At 39.5% G+C, this 27,812-nt stretch overlaps 2 protein-coding genes across 8 annotated transcripts; one reads left to right on the top strand and one right to left on the bottom strand.

Moving 5' to 3' along the window:
- Positions 1-228: 228 nt before the first annotated feature.
- On the bottom strand, positions 229-24,305 carry cplane1 (ciliogenesis and planar polarity effector 1). 7 transcript variants are annotated; one of them, XM_065264453.1, is made up of 54 exons: positions 24,184-24,305; positions 23,651-23,792; positions 22,777-22,912; positions 22,572-22,691; positions 21,989-22,227; positions 21,802-21,908; positions 21,569-21,725; positions 21,375-21,478; positions 20,724-20,906; positions 20,224-20,479; positions 19,983-20,132; positions 19,229-19,902; positions 18,974-19,152; positions 18,809-18,889; positions 18,547-18,711; positions 17,433-17,600; positions 17,008-17,236; positions 16,806-16,921; positions 16,484-16,701; positions 15,595-15,759; positions 15,378-15,507; positions 15,184-15,293; positions 14,965-15,111; positions 14,747-14,873; positions 14,347-14,668; positions 13,281-14,205; positions 12,207-12,373; positions 11,973-12,124; positions 11,790-11,872; positions 11,633-11,688; positions 10,224-10,286; positions 9,941-10,130; positions 9,511-9,792; positions 8,747-9,421; positions 8,497-8,663; positions 8,287-8,371; positions 6,799-6,856; positions 6,535-6,669; positions 6,368-6,439; positions 5,951-6,078; positions 5,684-5,876; positions 5,353-5,588; positions 4,923-5,013; positions 4,733-4,843; positions 4,501-4,536; positions 4,371-4,404; positions 4,161-4,292; positions 2,963-3,122; positions 2,305-2,360; positions 2,066-2,176; positions 1,464-1,621; positions 850-945; positions 639-772; positions 229-540 (listed from the first exon to the last, which is right to left on the bottom strand). In XM_065264453.1, exons 2-54 carry the CDS (start codon positions 23,738-23,740, stop codon positions 397-399), a joined length of 9,303 nt encoding a protein of 3,100 aa, XP_065120525.1. In that variant the 5' UTR covers positions 23,741-23,792; positions 24,184-24,305; the 3' UTR covers positions 229-396. The 7 variants fall into 7 exon arrangements, with proteins under 7 accessions (XP_065120525.1, XP_065120527.1, XP_065120544.1 ...); XM_065264455.1 differs by having other exon boundaries at positions 5,353-5,585; XM_065264472.1 differs by having other exon boundaries at positions 5,699-5,876.
- Positions 24,306-26,329: 2,024 nt separating this feature from the next.
- Positions 26,330-27,257, top strand: ora5 (olfactory receptor class A related 5). The gene has a single exon (XM_065265644.1). It carries the CDS (start codon positions 26,337-26,339, stop codon positions 27,255-27,257), a length of 921 nt encoding a protein of 306 aa, XP_065121716.1. The 5' UTR covers positions 26,330-26,336.
- Positions 27,258-27,812: the final 555 nt, after the last annotated feature.

Genomic DNA, 27,812 nt, shown 5'->3' with positions numbered 1-27,812 from the left:
AATTAATAAAGCACAAATGAGAAAACCTCTGTTTAATATTGTTGCCTGAGGCATATTTTATTAAAGGCATATAAACAAAACAAATTTAAAATGTAAATTACTTAAAATTAAATTATATGCATACAAATCTACACAGTGAACCATAAAAATGTGTGTTCAGTTCTGTTATTGCTTTAATTTTATTGTCAGATATTAAGAAAATAAAAAACATGCAACGGATCAGTAACACACCTGCAAACATTCATGTTTATTGGTCAATTTATAAAACAGATCACATAAATTACTGAGACACAGTCACATAAATTAAATCCAAATATGGAAATCATTCACAATACAGATTAAACTGTGTGAAAACAAAATAATTATTTAAAAAACAACCGTTCAGTTTCCCCTCTGTTATTTATTTTCTTCTTCTGCAGCGATTTTCTCAATGGCGTCCCAGTCAAGTTTGCTCAGAACACTGCCGGTGCTGTCAGAAAGAGCGTCCAATCCCATCAGATCCACACCTGTGAACACTTCTTCATCATACTCATCAAATCTCTGTGGACAGAATATGAAGTAACATTAATGACACAATGAAATGTATGTGATCGTGTCATTTTCTAACAGAAGAACTTCAGTGTTTATCTGCTTCACACCTCTTGATCCGCCAACCTCAGAATCGTGTTGATGTCAATAGAGCGCTTCCATGGACTCATCACATGTCGCTCATCTGTGTCCTCCACAGGCATCTGATCTTTTACTGTAGATGTTTGGAAACCATTTTTCTGCTCTATGAAACAAAAACATTTTAAAATAGCCTAATGTTTTCCAGAAATACTGCAAAAAACTTGTTGATAACATTCTTACTTTGATGAATCGTCTTTTTTCCTTGTCTGGCTTTCACGTCTGTCAGCATCCCACGTCGAGTCACCTGTGATAACCGGTCACCTGGAAGAGCGCTCGCTAAAAACAGAGAAACAGACAAACCAATCACAATCACTTCATGAATGAAACTAGAATTTTCTTGAAGGTGATGTAGAATGTAAAACTGTTTTAATGTAGGCATAGATCAATAATAAGAGTTGTGTACATGGTAATGACATATCAGGAACCTTAAACACGATTGTTTCCTCCTTATGTAAACCTCATGCATGCAAAAGACCGCTGAAAAACAGACCAATCTCAACATAACACCAACTGTGACGTTACAGTCCAGATGTACACCCACAACATTAAATTAATTACAATGTTATTACAATGCTAAAAACAAAGTTTTGTAAAGCCACAAGCCTTCTATCAGAGAACAATTTATCATTATTTTAATGCATTCTTTGGCACCTTTAAGAAAATGTGAATGGCATTTTTCCGTACTAAACTGCTATGGTTTGTGTTGCTCTTTCAGTACAAGTCTATGAAGTTTTATTGAATATTTCGTGTTATTATAGCAGCAGTAGTGGTGGTTTGTGTATTTTGATATGAACCTGGTCGGTGTAGGCCGAGTCTGCTGCTCAATGATCCGTGGGGTTTTGCTGTAGATTTCTTCTGAAGCACGACTGTCTTTCCAAGAGAGGACGCTGATCGTCCGTGAGGTCCGGTTTTAGGGGTCGTCTTGTTTCTCACAGATGATTGACTTTGGCTCCTGAAAAACACATCACATTATGATGTTTTTCATTATTTTAATCTAAGAATAACATGTTGGAGAAGGACAAAAGGAATAAAGATTATAATTAATAATATTCATAAGTGAAGCTTGACATTTGAGCTTGGGAGGGTCAGACTGGTCTATCATAGTATCTATACTGGAACATAGGCAAAACCAAAATACATAACATTTCAACTACATAAAAATAACTGAATGTTAGATAAAACGTTACTGAGCGCCACATTTTGATAAATACTATTATTTTTAACAGATTAACAATATTTTATGAAGTATCTCGTAAAGTAACGGTTTAAAATTTATAAGAACCTAAATTAATATATTTGTTGTGGAATATAACTTATTTTATAAAAATCCTATTAGCCAATGGTGGGGCCTGGCCACTTCTGTGTACATCTACATTTCAGTTCTTTTTTAACTGACCTGAGGCTTTGGTGGGGGTTTGTAGGGAGGTTCAGAGGTGTTGTGAGGAGGTCAGTGATCAGACTGCAGGCGTCGCGAGCTCTATGCTCATAATGTTCCTGTAAAACCATCCTGAACAAACAAAGAACACCATCAAGTGTCTGAAAGAAAACCTTTCAACTAGTGTTTAAGAATGAAACAAAGTGATGCTAACTAGTGTTAGAGAATGTCTAAATATAGCAAATGAATGAAGATCTTACTTGTCTCTTTCCTCTTTGGCTTTCTTGTTTGTTGCCAGATTTACAGAGGTGGGATTCTGCAACAAAGGTGACTGATTTAAAAACAGACAGAAAACCACAGCTTCTGTCTAAAATCTAATCAGATGGTTAAAGGGGACATTTCACAAAACATTTTTAAGATGTCAAATAAATCTTTGGTGTCCCCAACGTACATATGTGAAGTTTTAGCTCAAAATACCCAACAGATAATTTATTATAACATGTTCAAATTGACAATTTGTAGGTGTGAGCAAAAATTTGGGGTGTGTCTTTTAAAATGCAAATGAGCTGAACTCTGCACTAAATGTCAGTGACGTGCTTGGATAGTTGCAGATTAAGGGGCGGTATTATTATAATAAGATCCCATTCTGACATCACAAGGGGAGCCACATTTCAATGAGCTATTTTTTTCAAATGCTTGCAGTGAATGGTTTACCAAAACTAAGTTACTGTGTTGATCTTTTCACATTTTCTAGGTTGATAGAAGCACTGGGGACCCAATTATAGCACTTAAACATGAAGTCAGATTTTCATGATATGTCCACTTTAAAACTAAGAGTGCTTGAAAACATCATCGATAGAGGAAAGGCAGTATTAATTTATATTTTAATAAAACATTGTGAGGAGTTTAACTTCTTACGTGTTTGAGAGGTGAAGTAAAGGGTCTGTGCTCAGCTTCTCTTTTCTTTTCTCTCTGTTTGTGATATTCTGTCAATCTTTCTCTCTGTTTCCTCCTCATCCAGATCCTCAAGTCTCTCCTCTCCTCCTCCATCATGACTCCTCCCTGCTTCACCTCAGACCTACAGGATTAATACTGTTCATCACCTTTACCTCATATCAGCTGTTCAACTCACATGTGATCGATTAACAGATCAAGAAAAATGTTCAGGAATCAGTTTGCCCATGCCCAGTGAAACCTAGTCAAGTGCCCCCTCAGATATTTGAGCATTTTGCATCTTTTTTATCGGTCACTTTGTTTCATTGGCAAAATATAATCAGTTCTTCACTTTTCTAAGATTTTCACTGTATTAATCGAGTGCTTGCTTTATTCTGGATGCAATTAATTATTAATGAATTATACAAACCAGACGCAACACCGCTGCTGCCATCCTTATTGCTATAATCATTTTATATAATTATGTTGGTAAAACTTAACAAGGTTAAGAATGAGTTAATGCATTAACTAAAATAAGCTAACAATGATCAATACTTCTACAGCATTTATTCATCTTAGTCCATGTTAATTTTTGCATTTACGAATACATTTATAAAATCAAAGGTTAACATTAATTAATGCACCATCATGAACTAACCGGAATAACTGTATTTACATGAACTAACATTAATACATGTTGAGGAACTATATTGTTGACTGTTTGTTTGTGTGAGTTAATGCATTACCAATGTTTACTTACACAACCTTATTGAAAGTTATTGTATGTGTTAGTGTTACCAATATGTTTATAGGCTAGTTTTTAAAAATGATGTGCTCTAAATGCAATTAAATAAATAATAAAACAAATACTGTAGACTACAACATTACATTCAGATCAAAGGTTTCTTTTTCTTCACTGTTTTTGCAGTGTTGATCATTACAGCCAATCACAGACGTGAGAGCATGAGTTTTCCATTAATGTTTAAAATAGCAATAAAATCATAATCGATTCTGTGTAGTCTATAAGAATATGGCGTATAAAAGGTTTTGATATTTAATTGACTTCAATAATTATGATTACAGTATGAAGGGTAGGTGTACACACTGTGCCCCTGGTTACAGGTACATTGAAATGTCTTTTGTAAATAAATGTAAACATGTCAGTTATCTTGTAGACCGTCACCTGTTGGATGTACCAGCTCCTCTTTGAGAAAGACCCAGAGCTGATCGAGACAAAGCCCCATCTCTGATTAACTCTGATAGGATGTCTCTCACATCACTGAGTCCGGTCAGACCGAGAGTCTCATCCACGCGTCTGAAGAGAGACAAACAGACAGCTTAATAACACATGATAAACACAGACACTGTTACTGACCGAGAAAATCTTTCTTACGTTCCAGGATCATCAAGCAAAGAGTCTGTCAAATCTGCAGGAAAACAAGCGACACAAAGGTCCATCTGTGAGTCTCATTATACCACATCAGATATCAGCAGCAGCAGGTTTGTGTTTGTGTGTCACTCACCTCGATCTGTTTCCTGCACGCGCCGCTCCGGTTTCACTGAAAACACACAGATCGTGTTAAACTGAGGACCTGGAAACTGACACCATGTAATAATATATCGCTGTAAACTGGATTAATGCACAAAGTAATGTTGAAAACAATTATGACCATCCACTGTCTGAGCTTTCTGTCATGTTTGTCTCAAAGTCTTAAGCAGGATAATCTGAACAGATGTGAACACACAGAACAGTACCTGTAGGAGGAGAATGGCTTGAACTTTGGTTGCAGACAGTGGAAGACAACATCTCCTCCTCTCCTCGCTCTTGGACAGCCGCCAGTCCAAAATTCAGCTTCTCGTTTTTCTCTGTTCAACAGTAAAACAAACACTGTTTAATGGTCTGTTTAATTCTACAAGCAGCTAAGTTTGGTTTAAGTTCTCTAACCTTCACGTAAGGTTGTTAGAGGTCTGGAATAAAGTCCTCTCTCTACGCTGGGCGTCATCACAGGGTGTAGTGTTTCAATACTGTTGACCAGCTGAGAGGAAACACACAGATGAGTATCTGACATCAAAACCATGCAGACACACAAGACCACCATTTTAAACTCTTCAGCAATTCTTGTTTAATTATTCTATCATAAATCATTACTAAGGGGGTGTGCACACCAAGGCATTTATGTCGGCGGCCGGCGTATGTTTTCAATTGTTTCCAATGGAAGCGCCACGCTTTACAAAAACCTGGCAGGTTTTGTCCACGCTGAGCGCAGGCACTTGCCGGGTACAAATTGTATAGGTACAAATATTTTGTCCGACATGATGAATTGTGAACGTTTACGACAGAAGCCTATGAGAACTGAAAGGAAAACATCTGGTACCATTCTGGTGTTGGTAAACTCTCTGTCCATGTGATCAGCAATGTCCTGCAGTCTGAGGAGCTGAGCGTCCATCTCTGAGAGACGTGCTGAGATCTGACTCCTGGACATGAAGACCCGCTCCAGAGATTGAGAAGGGATCTTAACACCTGACAGGACACTCAGAGTAACAGGATCTCCACTGAGAACATCATCAGTTTCCACAGCTACAGGAGACGAGGGATGGACAGAAGGACCTGCTGGTTAGGAGAAGACAGTGAATCGGTGCTGCTCGATTGGCCATCTCTCTACATTACATTATTTACAGTAAAGGTGAAGTTATATGAATGTGTACCAGGAAATTCTTTACTTTGTAATGTAATATTCTCAGTGGGGGCGGAGTCTGGGGCGGGGTTAAGGACATTAGCTGCCAGTAGGTGGAGTTGAGCAGATGAGGGTGGTGGTGGTGGTGAATTGGGGGTCAGATTGTGTAGCAGACAGTCATCGGTCAAATCAATCACATTGATAAACCTTCTTCCTTCAGCGTTCTACAAGAGAAGAAGAACAATCTCTCATTCATATCCAGTGATTATTTTCAGTGTAATAGAGACAATACACTTACAATATCTGTGTTTGAGAGTCTTCTGCTCTCTGGCTGATCTGATGATTGATCCTTAGAGAAACGCAGATTCAAGAAGACATCTGGAGGGACTACTGGAGCAACATCTACCAGATCTCCATTACCGATAGCTGTACACAACAACATCATCCTCATTTTCTATACATATAAGATGGAGTCAGATTGCTAATGTCAAATAAAGATAAAACCGATAACATCAGGTTATTGTTCTTATATTTATTAAATTATATTATTCTATTCTTATATCAATTCAGCCATTTTAATAATCACTTTTTAGTGTTTACAGTAACTCTTTATGTACTTGTCAATGATATAATTGACTTCTGTTCAATTAAGGAAAAATGTTCACTTTCAATATAAAAGAGAAGCTATAGACAAGATTAGACAATATGGGCTTACAAGCAGACTGCATTCTGGGAGATGACGGCACCTGGACAGACAAAGCTTTATCTGTGATGGAGTAAGACAGACCTGGAGTAAGAGAAAGGTTTGAGAGTGAACTAAAGCATGTAAGTATATTAACAGCATAAGATTTGAGATACCTGAAAACTGATGGGACCACATACCTGGTTCAGTGTTTGTACAGGCATCCTGGATTTCAGGAGGTCTCTTCTGCATGGAGGCGAATGCATGAAGCTCGGCTGAGGTGGAATACATTTTATCCAACAACATCTGTCCTGTCAGTTCAGACTCATAGGTACCTAAAGTATAAAGGGAACACATAAGAGAATATATTGTAAACACTACCTGTGAAAAACAGAATATAGAGAGATAGATAAAGAGAGACAGAGAGAGAGAGACAAGACTGGAGAAGAGTTGTATTTTCTTACCTAAAGGAATAACATAACCATCATTCTGATCTGACACTTCTTCTGCAGGCGGAGGAATCTATAAATGAACAATGAACATTAGAATGAATTCACTGTAGCTTTACAGATTCACTGTAGCTTTACAGATTCACTTTAGCTTTACAGATTCACTGTTGCTTTACAGATTCACTGTAGCTTTACACATTCACTGTAGTTTTAATGATTCACTGTAGCTTTACAGATTCACTGTAGCTTTACAGATTCACTGTTGCTTTACAGATTCACTGTATCTTTACAGATTCACTGTAGCTTTACAGATTCACTGTAGTTTTACTGATTCACTATAGCTTTACAGATTCACTGTAGCTTTACAGATTCACTGTAGCTTTACAGATTCACTGTAGTTTTAATGATTCACTGTAGCTTTACAGATTCACTGTAGCTTTACACATTCACTGTAGTTTTAATGATTCACTGTAGCTTTACAGATTCACTGTAGCTTTACAGATTCACTGTTGCTTTACAGATTCACTGTAGCTTTACAAATTCACTGTAGTTTTATTGATTCACTATAGCGTTAATGATTCACTGTAGCTTTAATGATTCACTGTAGCTTTACAGATACACTGTTGCTTTACAGATTCACTGTAGCTTTACAGATTCACTGTAGTTGTATTGATTCACTATAGCTTTACAGATTCACTGTAGCTTTAAATTTCACTGTAGCTTTACAATTTCACTCTAGCTGTACAGATTCACTGTAGTTTTATTGATTCACTGTAGCTTTAATGATTCACTGTAGCTTTACAGATTCACTGTAGCTTTACAGATTCACTGTAGCTTTACAGATTCACTGTAGTTTTATTGATTCACTGTAGCTTTACAGATTCACTGTAGCTTTACAATTTCACTGTAGCTTTACAGATTCACTGTAGCTTTAATGATTCACTGTAGCTTTACAGATTCACTGAAGCTTTATTTGATTCACTGTGAATCTAATGATTCACTGTAGCTTTAACGATTCACTGTGGATATATTGATTCACTGTAGCTTTAATGACTGACTGTAGTTTTATTTGATTCACTGTAATTTAATGATTCACTGTAGTTTTAATAATTCACTGTATGTTTATTTGATTCACTGTAATTTTATTGATTCACTGTAGTTTTATTTGATTCACTGTAATTTTATTGATGCACTGTAGCTTTACAGACTCTGTAGCTTTACAGATTCACTGTAGCTGTACAGATTAACTGTAGCTTTACAGATTCACTGTAGCTTTAATGATTCACTGTAGCTTTACAGATTTACTGTAGTTTTTTATTAACTGTAGCTTTACAGATTCACTGTAGCTTTATTGATTCACTGCAACTTTACAGATTTACTGTAGTTTTATTTTATTAACTGTAGCTTTACAGATTCACTGTAGCTGTATTGATTCACTGTAGCTTTAATGATTCACTGTAGCTATAATGAGTATTGATCTTAAGTGCTATTTAAAGTTCAAACCTCATCTGGGGGTATGATGGAATCATCTGGTCTGAAAGTGACTCCAATCTTTTCATCTTTGTTTTTCTCCTCTCTCCTCTTTTGTCTGATTGAAAGAACCCAGAAATATTAGACACAAAGCACATATATCTGCACAGGTTCAAAGGTCACACTTTTGTGACCTGACACCAAGAGCAGCACATAATAAAATCAAATCAAGTAACTAATCACCTCTTGCTGGATGAGCTGGTAATGTGACTGTTCACAGGGATGTTGTCTGTTTGTAATAGCTGTAGTTTAGTGTCAGCACATGTCTGCTTCCCTGCAGTCCATCTCAACAGCTCCTCCAGAGGAATAAGACGAGGGGTTCGTACCGGAGGTGCGCTGATCTGTACCCCCTTAAAAACACATACAACAAATATACATCACACCCCATACACAACAAGGGTTCCAGATGTAACAGTTAGTGACGAAAACTCACAGCTCTGGGTGGATCAGGGTCTCTGTGCAGCAGCTGAAGTCTGGGCCAGTGGGCCGTGCCTGCCATACCCACGCTGGGTGACTTTGGCACGGTGGGTTGTGGTATACGTGGCAGCGTCACAGGGCGCTGGGCATCAGGGTGAAAGCGCAGCAGAGGGAGACCTACAACTGGAACCGCTCTGTGAGGACCTGGAGGAAAACTTTGATGTTCTGCACCTCCTCTCATCATCTCTGTGTTATAACGGCTCCTATGAACGAGTGTTGAAGGTGCCGCTGATGGTTCCACCCACGTTCTGCCTGTATTCTCAGCTTTACAGACAGATGAAGGTCTGTACTGATCAGGGAGGACATTTGTGTGAACTGAGGGAAAATGAAGATTTGGCGTCCAGGCCTCTCTCACAGGAACACATGCAGAAGGAGGAGGAGAAGGAGGAGGTCTTATAAGAGACGGTTGTGTTGGCTGAAGCTGTAAAAGTCGTAGCCCGTGTGATGATGAAGCTGCCCTTGGTCCAGGTGTAAATTTTGGGTGAGCATTAAAGACGTCACTACGACCCTTCTGGAGAGATGTGGGATTATGCGCAGTGGTGAGCAGTCCTTGTGAGGTCGGGATGAAACTATTGCCATCTGTTTGAGCGTCCTGGGCCCAGTCTGATCGAATAGTCAACTGCTCGAGATCCTTAAAGATTTTACAAACACACAACATTGATTTTATTATAATATATATGATATAACATATCCGTACTGGTAAGCACCCACAAATTGTACCCGAGTTCTGAGGGCAGGGTTCCTCTGCTCCATGTCAACACTTTGATGATTGCTATGGTTGGTGACCTCTTCTCCTGGTGCTCGTGTAGGACGTTTAGCACTGTCAGATGCAGCGTGTTGGATGTTCTGTGTGGGTTCAGATCTGGGATCAGATTGTGCAGACAACACACTGGTCTGTGGTAAGTTCACATTAGACTGAAGCGGGTTGAGTTGAGACAGCGGTAGGTTAGTGAAGGACGCCCCCACCACCTGCATAAGACTCATGAAGTTGATCTGCTGAAGCTGAAACAGAAGAAATCAGGAAAATTTAAATGCTTTGACTAAGATGAGGCACTGAAGAGATATCAGGACTGGTTAGGACTCATACTGTAATGATGCGTTCATACTAGACGCGAATGAAGTGTTATGGTATGAACGCACAGGTAGTCACCTGCACTAATCTGAATAACTCATCCTGAAGCAGCTGTCTGACGGGGTCGGTCTGAATCTCTGCTCTGGTCTGAGGTGGATCTGGATGAGCAGTACTCTGTCTCTCTGAACACATCATCCTTTCAGCTGGCATCAGGTGTGAAGACGACAAGTCTGCCTGCTGAACACCGTCTGATGCTTCATGTCTGAGACTGACAGATGTTGATGATATGAAAAGAAGTTAAATAAAATAACAATCATAAAACATCCCTAATGAAGGTTATGAAAGAACGAAACATCTTCACCTGTTTGTATCTACAGGAGCATCATGGTGTTGTGTTTCACACGAGACTTGATTTCCCTCAGACCTGAAACAGAAACACACTGAAGGTAATCTGACCATGTGACGTGACGAGAGGTTTGTTTAAAGTCACTGTGGAAACTAAACCAGTTCACTATGTGTGATAGCAGTAGGGCTCTTTGACCACGCCCACAGACTGCTCACAAACATACTGAACACAAGAGCTTTCTTAAACCCTTAACTAGTGCAGCACTTTTTAAGTGAGGGGTGAAAAGATGATGTACACCTTCAGATTAATATAACTCTGGCATTTTTTCTTGGTCTTGTTTAAAGATTGTCATGGAAGTGTTATAGCAGTTTACATTTATTTTAATAAATAAAAATAATGCAATAAAGTATATATTTATACATAAAATTATCACAAAAAAATGTGTTACCCTTTTAGCGGTTTTACCAACAACTGCCAGTAGGTGTCATTTGTTTGCTGCATGCTCTTGTCACAAATTAATAAATGACTGTCACTGCATTATTATTAATGCTAAAATGTTTGAATACTGCATTCTTATACCTTTCCAACGATATATATTTTTTGTGATAGATTAAAATTTACATGCAAAATACAGGGTTCCCATGGGTCATGCAATTTCTGAAATCAGGGATTTTTTTGTTGCTTTAAATTTTAGTTTCCATTTATTAAAATGTAATCCGCTTGTTAACTTGTGATGTAAGGAATAGCTTTTCTGGGTCCAAGCCTCTGCTGACTACAATTTAAAGAGCTGTTTATTGGCACTGTTTATTCATTTCATGAATTTAAGCTACATTTTTATAAACTCACAGGGTACACTACATTATCTAGGCTCAAGGCATTTCAGACATAGGCCATAAAAATTCTACTTTTTAGTCAGTGAAAGTCAGGGAATTTGAGTAGGAACCCTGAAAATATTGAAGTAAAGTCAGGTGCCCTGCTTACGGGACCGCACCAGTTAAATTCTAAATGAAATTAAAATGAAAAACTTTGTGTTTGAATATTGTGGTATTTTTTTACAAATGACTAATAACTTTTTTTTATTCATGTGGCCTAATAATCTTTAATCAAAAAAGCAAACCTCCTGCCCTCCTCGAAACAATTTTTCTTTACTTCCGGTAATATGGTATGGCAGGTGGGAAAAGATCGCAGCGATTAGCAAATAGCAACATGACCCAACTTTAAACGATCCAATCATGTCTGTATGTACGAATTCAAGTCCAGCCCTGCTATTATTCATTTCAAAAGCCGTTTCACTTGGAAATACGGTACAAATGGGAAAATAAGAAAACCATTTCTTCTGTTTCATGGTGACTTTAATGGGTTAAATCCTCATGAGCTCCCATCCACAACCATGCAGTTGAGTAAGTTGATATCTTTAGACTCACTGTTCATCTGAATGTTCATCTGTGTTTGGACACTCCAGATCAGCCAGGGTTAATGTCTGTAAAACATCACTCATTCAGCTTTTATAACAGAGTTGATAATTTATTTATTAACAATCTGTTGATTACATCTGTCAGTGGGGCTGCACACATCAATCACCTGAGCTTTGGCTTCTCTGATAGCTCTGCTCTGATTGGACGACAGCAATGATCCCTCAGTGACATCATCAACAGTGCTCTCATCTATAAAGCAAACAACACAGAAAACTTTGTATAGTGTAGAGAAATGTTTATATATATATATATGTTTAAGTGTAAAACTCTATTTGAGATGAGATCTAACCGTCTTCAGTCACAGCGCTCTGTCTGATCTTTCTCCTGATTTCTTCTGATCCAGTGCTGTTATTCTGTACATCAGATATTACATCATCCTCCTCTTCTTCTTCAGACAGCTGAGTGTCTATCTGATCCGCAACATTTTCAACCTCATTCACACTATGAGATTGAACATTTTCACAACCTTTTCACAACTACATCTAAATTGACATCAAACTTTATTTGATTCTTGTAAACTCACTAATGGCTGTAGGTGTGCTGGTCATCCAGGTTTGGAAGGATGATGGACGTTTCGGCAGATGTCGGGTGATCTGTATCCACAATGTTGTCTCTGTCTCTCCTCCAGTCTGTGATCGACCTCAGGACTGAATCAGAAGAAGCTTCAATCGCTCCCACCACAGGACGCTGCTTTACATCATTTAAAATAACAAATATAACCATTTCATTCAGGTCATGATGTGACCTAAAATCATTTCTGAGTAGCGCTTTATTTTATTATGAAAAACCTCTTTAGAGTTTCTTAGGATTTAAAATATTAAATAAAATCCATACCTATAGATTAAGCTCAGCAAAAGAATATACATTTAACTAGATAGAAAAGTTTGTAGACAAACTTTATGTTGGCTTTAAAAATTTGACAGATGTTTGGTTTAGTAGTCTATCTGGCTGTTAACATGTTTTAGTCTGAAGCTAGCATGATTTAATATGAAGCTAACCAGATGTTAGCATGATTTAGCCTGAAGCTAACATGATTTAACATTAGGTTAACATGAAGCTAACATGATTTACTATGCAGATCGAAGCTAGCACGAAGCTTACATGATTTAGAATGGAGCTAACATGATGTTAGCATGATTTAACCTGACGTTAGCATGATTAAGAATTTAGCTAACATGATGCAAGCATGATTTATCAGGAAGCTAACATGATTTAGCATGAAGTTAGCATCTAGCTAACATGATTTACTATGAAGTTAACATGATGCTAGTATGATTTAACATAATTTAGCATGAACGTAACATGATTTAACATGAAGCTAATATGATTTAACATGATGCTAACATGATTTTGCATGAAGTTAACATGATGCTAGTATGGTTTAGCATGAAGTTAACATGATGCTAGTATGATTTAACATAATTTAGCATGAACGTAACATGATTTAACATGAAGCTAATATGATTTAACATGATGCTAACATGATTTTGCATGAAGTTAACATGATGCTAGTATGGTTTAGCATGAAGTTAACATGATGCTAGTATGATTTAGCATGAAGCTAGCATGAATAATAAACCATTTAATGCACTCTTACCTTAAAATGGGAGTCATGTTTGTTTGTAGCCAGCAGGGCGGCGGTGTATCGTTCTTCTAGCAATTCCAAAGCAGATAATACTGCAGGGGTCGAGGCTTTGGCCCTGATAACCACAGAATCACTGGAGCCCTCTGACCTCTTTCTGATTGGCTGAGAGAGTAGGACCCGCTTGTCCGCCCAGCGCATCATCCACTCCAGCAGCCTGGCCAGCTGAGGAAACCGAGTCTCTAGTGTGGAGTCCAGTGGGACTTGAATATCTAATTCAGCCTGTGAGAGGATAATAATGTCCCAAAATCTGCCATGTGGTGTTATCGGGAGAGAGTTTTGACTGATGCTTTGAACCTCTGACCTCACTTGAACCTCACTGGACTTCAGCGTTGACTGCTGACGGAGGCCAAATAGTCCTCGTGGTTGTCCGACGCGATGTCCAGGTAGAGCCCAAGCAGACGTGGTGTTTGTTTGGAAAGACGAAGCCAGCTCGGTGGAGGGGGGAAGTTCTGGGGTTACCGGGACAGTTTGGAAGCAGTGACCGGCCCGAAACAGGGGCAATCGCGCACCCCGCTTACAGCCGGTTTGATGTCCATCTCTTTGACGCCGTTTGAGAGTGGTCAGCAGGTCAAAGGTCGCCGAGTGTAGCTCTTTTGTATGGAGCTGTTTGGAATAACTGCTCAGTAAGGGAAGCTCAGACTCCTCAGCGTCCAGCATGCCTTTCTCCAGCACATAGCTAAGGAACAACTCCAGAAAGATTGTGTACTCTTCATCTTCCAGTTCAAATTCCCAGGTTCCCACTGTGGGCAGGCAAGGGCTCTTGAGTTCATCTTGGGTTGACTTTGTTGCTTTGGGTTCCAATGAATGTGAACGTTTATCTTCTTTACGGTCATGCATTGATCTGCCAGCTGAATCCTGCATCTTTGTTGTTTTCAAGCTATAAACACAGAAAAATGTTTGATGTCCTATGTTTACACAACTTAGTTTATCCCCTCAAAAATATCTCTGTGGCAACCATTTAAAAAACGAAATAAAAAGAGCCATAATGGTACATCAAAGAAAATGGCAGTAGAATTACCCATGTGCAGACTTGGTCTGTAGGTCAGGAGAAAGCGTCTCAGACAGTGTCTCGGCTGTGTCTCCTTCACTGTACACTAGGGGGCGACCACAGTCCGTAAGAGTGCTGTCACTCAAACTCATCCCAAGAGAGAGACGTTTTAGGATGGAGTCTGCACCTCCCCTCTCCTCCTCTTCCTCTCTCTCCCAGAGGAACGTCTCCAATGTAGACAGATGCTTCTCCAGGCGCCGAAGTTCTCTGCGTCTCCGCCTGATCTGATCTCGGATCAGAATCATCATCGTCTCCCCGACAAAGTCTGCTCTTTTGCTTCCTGATAGCACCTCTGTGTGAGTAAATGTGATTAGTGTCTTTAGAGATTATCTAACACTATAGGTTGTGTAACATTGAAGTTAGCTCTTGCCTGTTGTAGAGGTGTCTGGTACTAACACGGGTCTCAATCTTTTCACCAGTGATGTATACTTCTCCCGTAGTGGCACACGAACAGACTCCTCCTCTTCGGGAAACGCTCTCGCTAGAGTTTCTGCTGTCTAACAATCATGCAAGGTTACTTACATCATGATGCATGAGCAGATGCTATATTTTTAGAAGTGTGATAAACTTAAAATGAGTGAATATTACCACATGGCAGGGTGGCAGCTCAGACACCAGACTAAGTATTAAATCCTGCAGGGCTTCTTCTGCGTTTAGGAAACGACAGAAAGGCAAAAGACGACACGCCCAACGCAAGGCCTCAACACACAAATCTGCCACGCTGACATCACTGAGCTGTGAGGCAAAACCAGGGTCAGGACCTGAACTGTTCGGATGACAGGAATTTAAAAAATTCATTCATAGCACCTGAGCGTCTTTATCCTGGTTCCTGACAGTCTGGTATCTTCTACATGAGATTGTAAGCTGGTCTCTGGCATGAAGCATCCAGCAAAGAGCACACAACTCTCTGAAACATACTGAACACAGACAGATCGTAGCATAAACCAAACCTTCTGATGGAACACAAGCAAAGCTCAATCTAAGCCCACAACCAATCATACTTATGGTTTGTACAGTTACACAGTCCGTGTCTTTGCCAGGCCTTGATTGAAAGAATCCATGATGATTAAAGAATTTTTTCAAGCCCTCTGGAATCAAGTCAGCGTTGATCTCAGATGACATCTTCCGGATCTAACAACCCAAAACATTGATATGATTCTTTAAATGACTATAAAACAGCAGAGCAGATAGAAAGTAAAACAGATGAATAGGCCGTACCTTGTGTAGTAAGCGTCTGCAGCGATTTAGGTTGCTGATGTACCACTGAGCCGCAGGACGAGAGCTATGTGAAGCTCTGAAGAGCAACAAAACCTTCTGGACCAGCACAGAAACCTGACACCGAGAGTCTCTCTCCAGAACCAGACATGATAATCTTACTGTGTCCTACAAAAAATGACATCCAAATAAAAAAAGTCAAGTCAAATCTTATTTCTATAGCAAATTTAAAAGCGAGTTGCGCCAAAGTGCTGTACAGTAAAACAATATACACATAAAAGAAACATAAAAGAAGCATAAAAACACATTAAACTCAGTACAACAGATGATAGGAGATCCCATATTTCCTAAAAATGGCACCTAATGGCAGCATATGAAGTGAAAATGGAAGCGGGCCTAAAATGGACCCTTGGGGCACACCACATAATAGGAGAACAGATGAAGAAGAATACCTTCCCATGCTCACTGACAAGGTTCTGTCTGTGAAATAAGGAGCTAACCACTGCAAGGCAACACCCTGAATACCTACAGCTTTTTCCAACTGATGTAGCAAGATATTATAATTGACTGTGTCAAAAGCAGCGCTTAAATCTTTAAAAACAAGCACTGCTTACGAACCGGTATCAAGGATTTGCAAAAGGTCATTGCTGAACTTCAACAAAACAGTTTCCGTACTGTGCATGGATCTAAAACCAGACTGGAAATTATCAAAAATATGGGATATGCTGATATAGTTATTGAACTGACAATGCACAAAACAAAAGGCAACTTGAAGAAAGGTCTGTAATTGTTGAGGGTAGATGGGTCAAGATGAGGTTTCTTAAGCAGAGAAAGATGAACACTATGTGATCACAGAAGTAAAGAAACACTTTCAGTAGAATGTGTCTGGTACCTGTGGGTCTGGTGAAGGCTGTGGGCAGTACAGAGGGGGGGCGGGCAGATAAAACACAGCAGGAACTAGAACAGAAAGTGATGCTGCTCGTTTTTTGGCCGAGTCCAGCAGGCGTGTTAGTGGTTGAGAGAAAACGTCCACCTCAGCCATGACCGATGCCTTCAAGATCTCCTGCACAGAAACCTGAAGATGCTCCACGTCCTCAACACACGCTGGGTCTGAAAAGCAAATCAACATTATTATTTTACAATGACTCAAAAAACTCCTTGAATCTTGTGCAAGTGTTAGTCACACTGATCATAAATATGTCATACATGTTTACCTGTGTTCTCATCTTCTTCACACATAGCCACATGTCCCAGTAACATCTCCAGCTGAGTCTGGAAGATCACTGCAGGTCGCAGCTCTACGGGAAGGTGCAGCTCTCTCCACTTAAGACTTAAAATAAACATACATAAATATAAAATCAGTGTGTCATCATCTCTTAAGGAAACATGATTAAGTTAGCGTTACATCACACACACCTGCTCATGTCAAAATGGCTGCTGCAGTAGTTACTGTATGCCAAGCTGAGGGTCGCTGCCATCTTCCAGTCTCCCAGATGCTGAGCCACCCACACGGCCTCGGGCAGCAGCCCACCCAGCAGGAGGAGCTCTAGAGCGTAGTCCACCGTCCACACTTCTGACAGATGCTGAGAACGCAAGGCAACCACCACACGACTCTGAGACAGCTCAACGACACGCCCGCCTGCATCTGTGACAGCAAATGTCAAAATATCACTTCCTATAACTCTGTCTTACTGTTAGGCTGTCTGAGAAAATAACAGGTTTGGAGATGTTAAACAAGGCAATTGATTGTTTCCTGTTTTTCACACTGGTCAAACATAGTAGATCATCTAGAAATGTCATACATGCAAAAAATCCTATTTGTTATGAGTATGTTGATGTACCGTGTGGTAAGTGGAGAGGTGGCAGCACTTCCACACTGTGTGGAGGCAGAATGCAGATGGGTTGGTTAGTGAAGTACGCAGCCATAAACCTGCCCAGAGACTGAACCACAGCAACAGCAGCTTCACGACCCACTGGCCCCAAACACCAGACCTCAATCGCAGACTCATCTACAAGATACAGAGGATGAATTTGTCAAGAGATCAGATCTTCATGCAATCTTCATATCTTGTCATATTTGTACATTTTAATATTCATACATACATATTTATGTATTTTTAAGAGCTTATTTTTAGATAGCAATTGCTGTGTGTGCCAAAAAACTCAATTTTGATAAGTGATGGGTGATTTTGAAACACTACTTAATGAAGCCTTGAAACATTTACGAATCTTTTGTTTTGAATCAGTGCTTCGGAGCGTGTTTCAAACTGGGCAAGTCACGTGATTTTAGCAAATGAGGCTTCATTACATCATGATTGTTTTGAAAATCTTATGGTTCATCACTAGGGGGAGTTGATCACAAATGACCCATGTCTAATATGGTTAGGTGAACTCAGGTCAGTTTTATTATGCACGTTGATAAAAAATTCATCTTTCGGACAGATAGTGCTACCATTTTGCCTCCTTTTTGTTTATAGACAGATTTAATGACATTAAAAGGGGAGCTAGAGTGTTAATGGTCTGAAAAAAACCAAAACACTTTACTTTTAAACGGTTTCTTACCAAATTCTAAGCAAAAAGCTGAGATAATTGCATTTTTGTAAATGACTTTTGTTAGAGATCAGATTCAGAGCGATGATCAAAACATACACAGAGTTTTTTACTGTTTTTTGGATCAGTGGATGCTTCAGTGTTTTAGAAGTTGGGTAAGATTGACACCTGGCGGATTATAGCAGAAACACGAATTGCCAGAAAAACTCATCATTGGCAGGGAAGAGTTTTCTCTTCATTGACGAGTTAACTCCTTAATGATGGGGAAAGAGTTAATGGATAATTTTTCGAAGCAATTGGTTTAGTTGATTCAAAGCTTCAAAACGTTTTGTTTCTCCCATCACTTTGGTGATTGATTTGTTTTTTGCTTAGTTAGTGTTGTATGACTAACAAAGTAAACCCTACCAGCCAATCCTGATGTTTCTTTATCTTGTTGTCCTGCCTGTGGCTGCAGTTGACGGGCCAGACGATCACACAGAGCCTGAGCTTCACGCAGGTGATACTGAAACAGGTGAGCATACAGAAGAGCCAGACAGTAGCGTGTCTCCAGGTAACACGTCAATGGACCTGCTGTCAGATGCAGAACGGATGAAGTGGGCACAAAATTTTAAGTATGTAACTTGATCTTTATGTGGCCTGAATTAAAAACAATTCAATGAAGTCTGACCTTCCTCGCTCTCTGCAAACAATTCAGCCCTCCAGACCTGAACACTGTCAGTATATTCACCCAAAATAAAGTGCTGTTCACCTGAACGTGATGAAAGAAACAGAATATTAGGTTAATGATGTATAATTCTCTTCACGTGTATGTTTATTCAGTGCGAGAGCTCACCGATGTAATTTCGCAGCGCGTGGCTTTCCTCAAGACAATCTCCAGCTGTTTGTAAAGCCTGCTGGATTTCAGAAATGACAGCTGACATCTTCTCATATTCGTTTTGATTTTTACTGTTGTTTAACTTAGTCTGGTACTGCAAAGCTCGTCTGTAGACATCACGCCAAATAACCACCAATCTGAAAAACATACTTAAGATAAAATAACTCCACTTACTGATAACTTATCTAGTTTATATTATTTCTGAAGAAGCACCTATTGGACGGCAGATTTCTGTCCTGTACTGTTGTGATGGTCTCAGCATTAGTTTCAGTGTCCTCATGAAGCAGCAAGACTGTAAACCTGTCACATGACAATGAAACCCGGTCGCCTTCCTCATGATGCAATGTCCCCGGCTGGAGACCGTAGGTCATATTTATGCTGTGAGACGCCTCTCGGAGGACGAGCAGAGCTGCGTTGAAGTTGTGTGTGGAAAGTTCTGATGACAAGGGGAGGAACATGTCAACGAATCGTCTGCTGAGCTCAACCGCTATGGGCAGACAGCTGCGGCCTCCAGTGCACGTACCGTCCCACGGCAGGAAGGACAGGAGAGATCTGAGGACACGAAGAGCACACGTGACCCATGAACTTTTGTTTTTTCTACTGACCCTGAGGAGGTTTATAAGCCGAACGACGCAGGTGATGGTGTATTTGAGAAGACGCTCTCTCTGCTCGACGGCTCCTCCCACAGACACGCCCAGAGCCCAAACTCTCAGAAGGTTCCTATAAACCTTGTTGTGATCCTCCGGCAGGGCTGAAGATGTTGGTTTTGGGTCTACCGAGTGTGTTTGTGCATGAAGAGTGTCAAACATTGACGCAAACTCCAGCTTGCCTGCATCGTGCATGTGTGAGTGGAGACCATCATCAGAGTCTTCATCATCTTCCTCACCCTAAAGAGAGAGAATACTGTATTGCTGTAATGCACGTCTGATTGTGATTTTATAAGCTTTAGTGTTGATCACAGACTGACCTGAGCTCTTTCTGTAAACTGTGTGAGATCTCCAGTGTCCTGTAGGTACAGTGGTAGAGTAGAAAGAGGAGGATCGGTCTCTTTAAGAGCCAGCAGACTTCCTGTGAACGTCAGAGTGGACATGGATTCCAACCTGGATTTGACCTGAGGCTTAAAAAAATTCACACGAACCATCAGACGAGCATTAAAACACCATCATTTCAATCAAAATCTACTATGCAACTAAATTAAAATCTCATACACTGATCTCAGATGACCCCATGGTACTGCGTATGTCCTCCAGCCCGTGAGCAGAGTCCAGCAGGAGAGAGCTCATGATCGCAGTCGCAGACGGCCGTCTGGGCAGTCGGAGCACAGTCACCACGTAACCATCAGACACGATCATGATTGGCTGTCGTGGGTGCCAGGTGACGGAGTATCGCTGTCTCATGGGGTCACGAATCGACACGCTGGAGCTGGAGAGAGCGCCATCTTGTGTGTGCAGAGGCTCTGGAGGTCTACAGGAGTAAAATAATCATGAAATCTGAAACTCATGACAGTGTTCATACTGGATTATTATCAAGACAATGTGCATTACAAATGTGAGCAGAAAACGATTCTCATGCCTGCTGTAGTGCCGTTCAAAAAAACATGAAAAGCACTTTTAAGTAGGCAACATGATTTACTAAAGACATTTTACTTCTCTCATACTTACATACTTCTCATAGTAAATATCATCAGCAGAAGAACCAATCAAATCACCTGTATGTGACCAATGGATGGAGAGGCAGGAAGTGGGCGGCACCAAATTCGATGTTGCATCCGGTTGTGGACAGAGACACCAGTCCACCCAAACGTGCCAGCATGAGCAGAGAGCCTCTTTTCAGCACGCAGGCGAGATAAAGCCCTTCTGGTGTCCAGCTAACAGAACCGACCCAGTATGACCTGCAAAACAGTCAGGCTGGCATATTAGCAGTAGGGCTGGGTATCGATTCAGATTTTCCAGATCGATTCAATTTCGATTCACAAGCTGTCAAATCGATTCGATTTCGATTCTCGATTCAATTTTCGATTCCAAGTGGGTAATTATTAAAATCGATGAAGCACCTGAAACCGCCATTTTAAGCACTGAATTAATGAATGACAGGCTTGCCTCTCGCTCCTTGGTAACCTCGTGCAAAGCAAAACATAGGGTGACATCTAGTGAAGAAGACTAGTAATTCGATTAACGTTAATCTTTCGTTCAATGTTTGAAGAAATAAATATGAAAGAAAAAAATCGATTCTGCTCTTTGAGAATCGATTCTGAATCGACCACATTTAAAAAACGATTAATCGAAAAATCGATTTTTTTGCCCAGCCCTAATTAGCAGGTGCAAAGTCTTGTGGGTAATCTGTGAATGAGACTTTTTACCTCACATATTTGGCTGGAATATTGAGTGTCTTAAGGCCACATCCTCCTAACAGACTGGACACGGTCACAAAATTCTGGGTACTGATGAACAACACCTGAGTTACCTGTCAAATATATATATATATTTTTTTTTAATTCAGTATTTTGATGTTCTATTGTAAATGATTTGCTGTAATGAAATGTAACGACTGTACCCTTGGATCTTTCTGGTTAAGGACTATTGCCAGTAATAAACCATCTGGTGATAGTGCTGGGACCAGAGCTCCTCTAGACTTCAGTGGTCTACATGGAGGCACAAGCTGGTTGAAGATGTAAGACTTGGAGACCCAGTGTACAGTAAAACCTACTGGACTGTGGTACAAAAAACTATTTCAGTAAGTACAGATTTAAATAAAATAATAAGCACATACTTCACATAATGTCTTACCCAAGTTTGCTTTCCTTCATCATCTCCCACTGAATCTTCAGAAAGGTGATGGTCAACTGATCTTCTGTACTGAAGACAAACACGCTCAGACAAACATCACCAACTGCCTGTAGAAGATCAAAGTAAAATTAATTCATCAGCACCAAACCTAAACATACAGCTTCTGTCTCAAAGTGATTTTATTGACCTGGTTCTTCACAAACACGCTATGAATTGAGGCTTCTTTGTCCTTTAAGGAGGGAAGCTGAGTGTTTTCAGGATGTCCTATCTGACTCCAGCGTCCTTTCACTGTGATATCTCGTGGACTGCTCAGATCCTGAGGTGACAAACATTCCCAGAGGAAAATCTGTCCTGTTAACGCTGCCAGATAAACTCTCTGTCCATTCTCCGAAACCAGCAGAGAAAGTCGTAATGTCGTTACTGAACCTGAATGAGACAGAGACGTGTCATCACAGGACGAAACAACTACAACGGATGTGCTGAAATGTGCAAAACCTCCATTTGCCTGAATTAAATCACTTTCACTTTGAAAATGATGTGCTGTCACGTTAAAGCCAGCTGTTTGTTTACATAAAGCTACATTCATCTACGACTCCATTTATGAGGATGGAAAACCCTGGAGTAGTCTGGATGAAAGGCAAAAATATGGCAAAAATAATGTGTTTTAAAATGTAAACGCATTAATGTAAACATGGCCTTACTCTACAGATCTTCTCACCCCTGCCAAAATCAATTTAATAAGATGAACAATATGAAACTTGGGCACAAACCTTTAATGGAGGAAGCCAGGTCATGAACCGCAGGGACAGCAGAAACCATCTTCAGGGAATCTTTGTCTTTATTCCAGAGAAATAATTCTCCAGAGATCAGAAGACCCACCAGCCACATCCCTACAGATATTAATACAAACACAACTGTAAGCTCATATCCAGATAGAAAGATCCTGATGGTGACACTGAGCGCTACATAACGTACCATTCTGACAGCTGGACATAGTCACCACTCTCTGTAACAGTGCCTGAAGTTTTGGGGTTTTCTTTTTGGTTCGACCCGACTGCAAGTGTATTTCACTGAGCCGATTGTCATCTAACAGAAAAACGGCTTCTTTCTCCTGAAACAAAACAGCTTAGCATGAAATCATGAAAATAACTACAATAACAAAACATGCGTATAATGACACTAATACTTAAAGGTGCAGTGTGTCACTTTTAAAAGGATCTAATGACAGAAATGCAATATTATCTACATAACTATATTATGAGTGATGATGTATAAAGACCTTACATAATGAACTGTTTTTATTACATTAGAATGAGATGTTTTTATCTACATACTAGGGCTGCACGATATTAAGAAGATATGCGATGTGTGATTCTATGGGTGGCCGCTTCGCTAACGATATTTCTTCCTGTATATTGTTACCCTGGAGAAATAATAATAATATATAATAATGTAATTATTATACGGAAATAAACAGGTAATACATATTCTTCTGGTGTAATTAAATGTAATTCAGGCTTAAAAAACTATTTCAGACGTATCGTTCTTTATAGGCAAAGGTTTGTTGATCGTCTCTACTCCTGCCATATTTATGTTCTTTTCTCTGCTTTGAGCCGATAGGTTCACCTTTGCACCCGTGGTTTAGCCAATAGTATAACAGTATAAGACCTACTTGGCGAGTATGTGTTTAGGCCCATTACGGTCTAATTTGGACAATCTAAGCATGCAAATAGGGTACCGAAGCTTCTCTATGCACTTTAGTGAATGTTGGAGTGAGACGCTGGTTGCAATTCACAATCGTTAAACCTACACAGTGCACCTTTAATTTGCTGTAAGATGATGATGATACCTTCCCCAGCCAACAGAATCTGGGCCATGGCTTTCTGCGCTTGATGCTGGACGACAATAAAACCTTCAACTTTAACTCCATTCTTGGCATTGATGGTCAGTGTGGGAGAAGATCGAGACAGTCTGTTTCCATCTACATTCAGCTTCAAGTGGATTATTTTATGAAAAAAGCATACAGTCAGTGAACACGGGAATGGTCAACAGTTTTAATAAACCAGATCAATTATCAGTAAATCTCAGACAGGTTATCATGTTATCAGTCGAAACACAAAATTGAGTCGTTTCATTCTGAGGTGAGGAGATAAACATCAAAACAAAATCAAAACATATTACAATTATCGCTATAATACATGTTTTCATTTTACGATGTGTAAGAATATAGTTTTAATAGATATCTGAATGTTATTTAGTCTCGTGCAGTATAAACCGTTAGCTGCCAAACGTCAACACAACACACATGACGTTACGTCACAAACACACCCGTACAGTATATATAACTCATCAATCAATAATCAGATTCTCTATAAACTTTACCATGATGCCATGACTCTGATAAACTCATCCCTCGTCTCTTTATTCACATTTATTTCCACGGTTTTCGAAACTCCCTCCACTTCCGGTTTTCCAAACAGCGCACACAACTCCCATGATTCCCGCCCCGTTGCCATAGAAGCAGAAGCTTTCGAGCGAAGTCTATCGCGCATGCGCTGGAGGACCGTGGTAGCGTTCGGTTCGGTCTAGTCAGTGATATATTTTTTATTTCAAATATGATTCTTAAATATAAATGATAACTGAAAGTTTACACTATAGAAAGAACATTACATTTTTATGTGAGCAGATTATTTGAATTTCATGAGGAATTGTGCGTGATGTCACTGTGTAAAAGTACAAGTAAAATATCAAATATTCAATTTAAAATTGAAAGGCCTGTTTTGATATCATTTACATCACGTGTATGCATTTAGCTGAAGCTTTTATTCTAAGTGTTTTTTAGCATAGTTTTATGATCACCAGAGATTATTTTAAACACATGACAGTGAGATCTTGGTTCACTGCATTAATGCATAAATTACACTTGTGCTTCTGAGCAATTAACTCACATGTGAACTGATGACACATCATTTCAGTTAGCTGTCACCATGACATCACTAATATTTTCTTGATGATGTCATTTCGTCTCTGAATGATGACAGCAATTCACAACATATAACCACCCAAATTAAAATCAAGAGTCAGGAGAAAAACTAGCTCAGGAATAAAATTGAATGTTGTTTTCTCATGAGATCTCAGAGACCAGCAGAAGGATCATTATTCTCACAAAGATCTCTAAGATGCTCCAGTATTGAAGGTGTCTGTAATTCAGAGGCACAAACAGCTTTTAAAGCTGCAAATGTTGTGATCGACCCACCACAAACCATACAGAAGACACAGGTGAGATCCAACCCATCCTCAAATGGTCAGGTGAGGGCATCTAAAAGCGTGATGGCCGTGGCCACGATCTTCCTCATCTGCTGGTTTACTCATCTTGTGCTGCGTATCCTACAGCAGTTTCAATCCATCCATACTGGCTGTGAAGTTGACAAATTTTATAGGAACATTTATACCTTTATCTTAAACATTTTGTTTTAAAGATCATGGATTGTAATTCTGATTCTGTTTGATGATGTGCCTGTATATTCTTCAGACATTTTAATATTATACAATGAGTTATATCACATGTATGAATTGTATTAAGATCTTAATAAGACGGTGGAATAGAGAAAAATTATCATCCTCTTGTGTTTCAATAATTGCCGACAGACGTCACGACAATTATGTTCATTATGGCACCTGAAGAATTATAAACCTGCCTATGAGAGCAACTCTTTGTCATGTTCATCTTCTCAAATCAGCAGAAAAATCTTTGTGTCTACTGAGATAAGGTGATGAAAGCCAATGGGAAGTTCAGACACACAAGTAGTCAAAAAAAAAAACTTTCCCATCCATTCATTATTGAAATCCGGTCCCTAACTTTTAAAATGTCTGGGAATTTTTAACCCATAATGGGTCAATATTTGACAGAACAGATGCTGGGTTAAAAATGACCCAATGTTTGGTTGTTGTTTTGCAACCGGGTTATTATATAATAACCCAGCAGTTGGGATAAGACACCCAGCATTGGGTCAACTTTAACCCAGCCGTGTGTTCTGTCCAATATTTACCCATTATGGGTTAAAAATAACCCAGCCATTTTTAAAGTGCTTATGATATCTAAGATGTAAATCATATATGATTCATTTATATTTTTCTTTCAAAGTTCCAATTCATTTTTTTTAACAAAATGTTACATTAAAACACTGTTTAGCATGATTTCCAAAGAACTGCACAAGGCATTTATTACAGAAAACTAAGTGTCTGAGCATTACACCACATAAGGACAACCAGACGTCTGTTCTCCACCTCACTGTGTGAAGCAGTAAAAAATATAAGAGTTATTCCTTTAACAAATGTTCAATGGTGCATCTGTGTTCATGATGAAAATGCATTGTGTATGAATATATAACTTACACTAGTGCTTCTGAATGTGGGAGGAGATTTTGGTGACCTATATGATTACAGCAACAGCAGATGTCATCAGCTCACACCTTATAAATCTCACCATCGACCAACCAACCCAAACCAGCAGTCAGGAAACCCATACATCTCAGATGGAGGTCCAAGACTGGATTGAATCATCTATAAGAGCTTTCTTCTGCTTTACCGGCATTATAGGAAACATCTGGTTGGGTTTACGCTCTCTACCAAAATCCATAACTCAACTGCGGACCAGCGACATTCTCTTCATGAACTTAGCCGTGTCCAATCTCATCACAAACTGTCTGGTGGACCTGCCAGATACAATGGCCAAGTTTTTGAACAACTGGTTCATGGGGAAAAGTTATTGTGGTGTGATTCAGTTTTCTTCAGATCTTTCAGAGACCAGCAGCATCTTCTCTACTATGTTCATCAGTCTGTACTGGCACCAGAAACTGGTGGGGTCCATCAGACGTGGAGGAGCTCCGGTGCAGATGGATAACTTACGGCTGGTGGCCGTACTGCTCGGTGGAAGCTGGAGCGTGGCGCTGGTGTTCAGCACTCCTCACATCTTCATCACAGAGAATGATGGAAATCAAAGCTTGGAAGTTTGTGAAGAACATTTTCCAACTCCTGCAGAGAAGCAAACCTTTGACGCTCTGTATCTTACTCTGGCTAATGTCGTTCCAATTATTGGGATAACTTATGCCAGCCTTCAGATTGCATTAACGCTGCTCCAAAGTCAAAAACGGATAAGCCATCACTCCTCCAAAGAAACCAGTAGTGCACCTAATGGTGTGAATAATACCGTACAGAAGACACAGACGAGATCAAACCCATCCTCAAATGGTCAGGTGAGGGCAGCTAAAAGCGTGATGGCCGTGGCCGCGATCTTCCTCATCTGCTGGTTAAGTCATCTTGTGCTGCGTATCTACAGCAGTTTCAGTCGATCCATACTGGCTGTGAAGTTGACAAACTTTATAGGAGCATCTTACACCTGTTTTGTACCATACGTCTATCTGCACGGAGTGAAGAAACTCAACTGCTCGTGTTAATAAAGACTGGTGTAGACTTGATGAAAACTTTGATCGTATGAATTGGAGAACTTTTGTGTTTTGTTTAATATTATGAGCATAATATTTATATTTAACCATCACCTCCCATTTGTTTTACTCCCAAAAATAAAAAACCCATAAGTCTCAGCTAATTGTCATCCAAATTTCAAGTTAAAATCACAAACAATGAGGTTTTGTCACAGTTTTAGTGGTTTTACCAACAAAGGCCATTAGGTGTCATAGTTTGCTGCATACTCTTGTCACAAATGAATAAATTACTGTCACTGCATCATTTAAGTGTTTTAAAATATGAAAACTAAATTCAGAGCTTTCCAATGATTTAATGTCAACATTTTTAAAGATTACAATTATGAATATATAATAATTATGGGGTTAGTGACAAAAATTTAACAAAATTACTGTCACTACTAAATCAAATGGCCTTGAAATATAAACTATTCTTAGAGCTTTCCAACAATATAGTTTGTCAACATTATTTCAGGTTGATAGGATATCTAATAATAAATATGTATAAACAAAAGTTTTGCAAAATGG

This window comes from Paramisgurnus dabryanus, chromosome 10 (genome assembly GCF_030506205.2).
Source record: "Paramisgurnus dabryanus chromosome 10, PD_genome_1.1, whole genome shotgun sequence".
Lineage (NCBI taxonomy): Eukaryota > Metazoa > Chordata > Actinopteri > Cypriniformes > Cobitidae > Paramisgurnus > Paramisgurnus dabryanus.
Note: the sequence above shows the minus strand (reverse complement) of the source record. Positions and strands in the feature narration are given on the sequence as shown.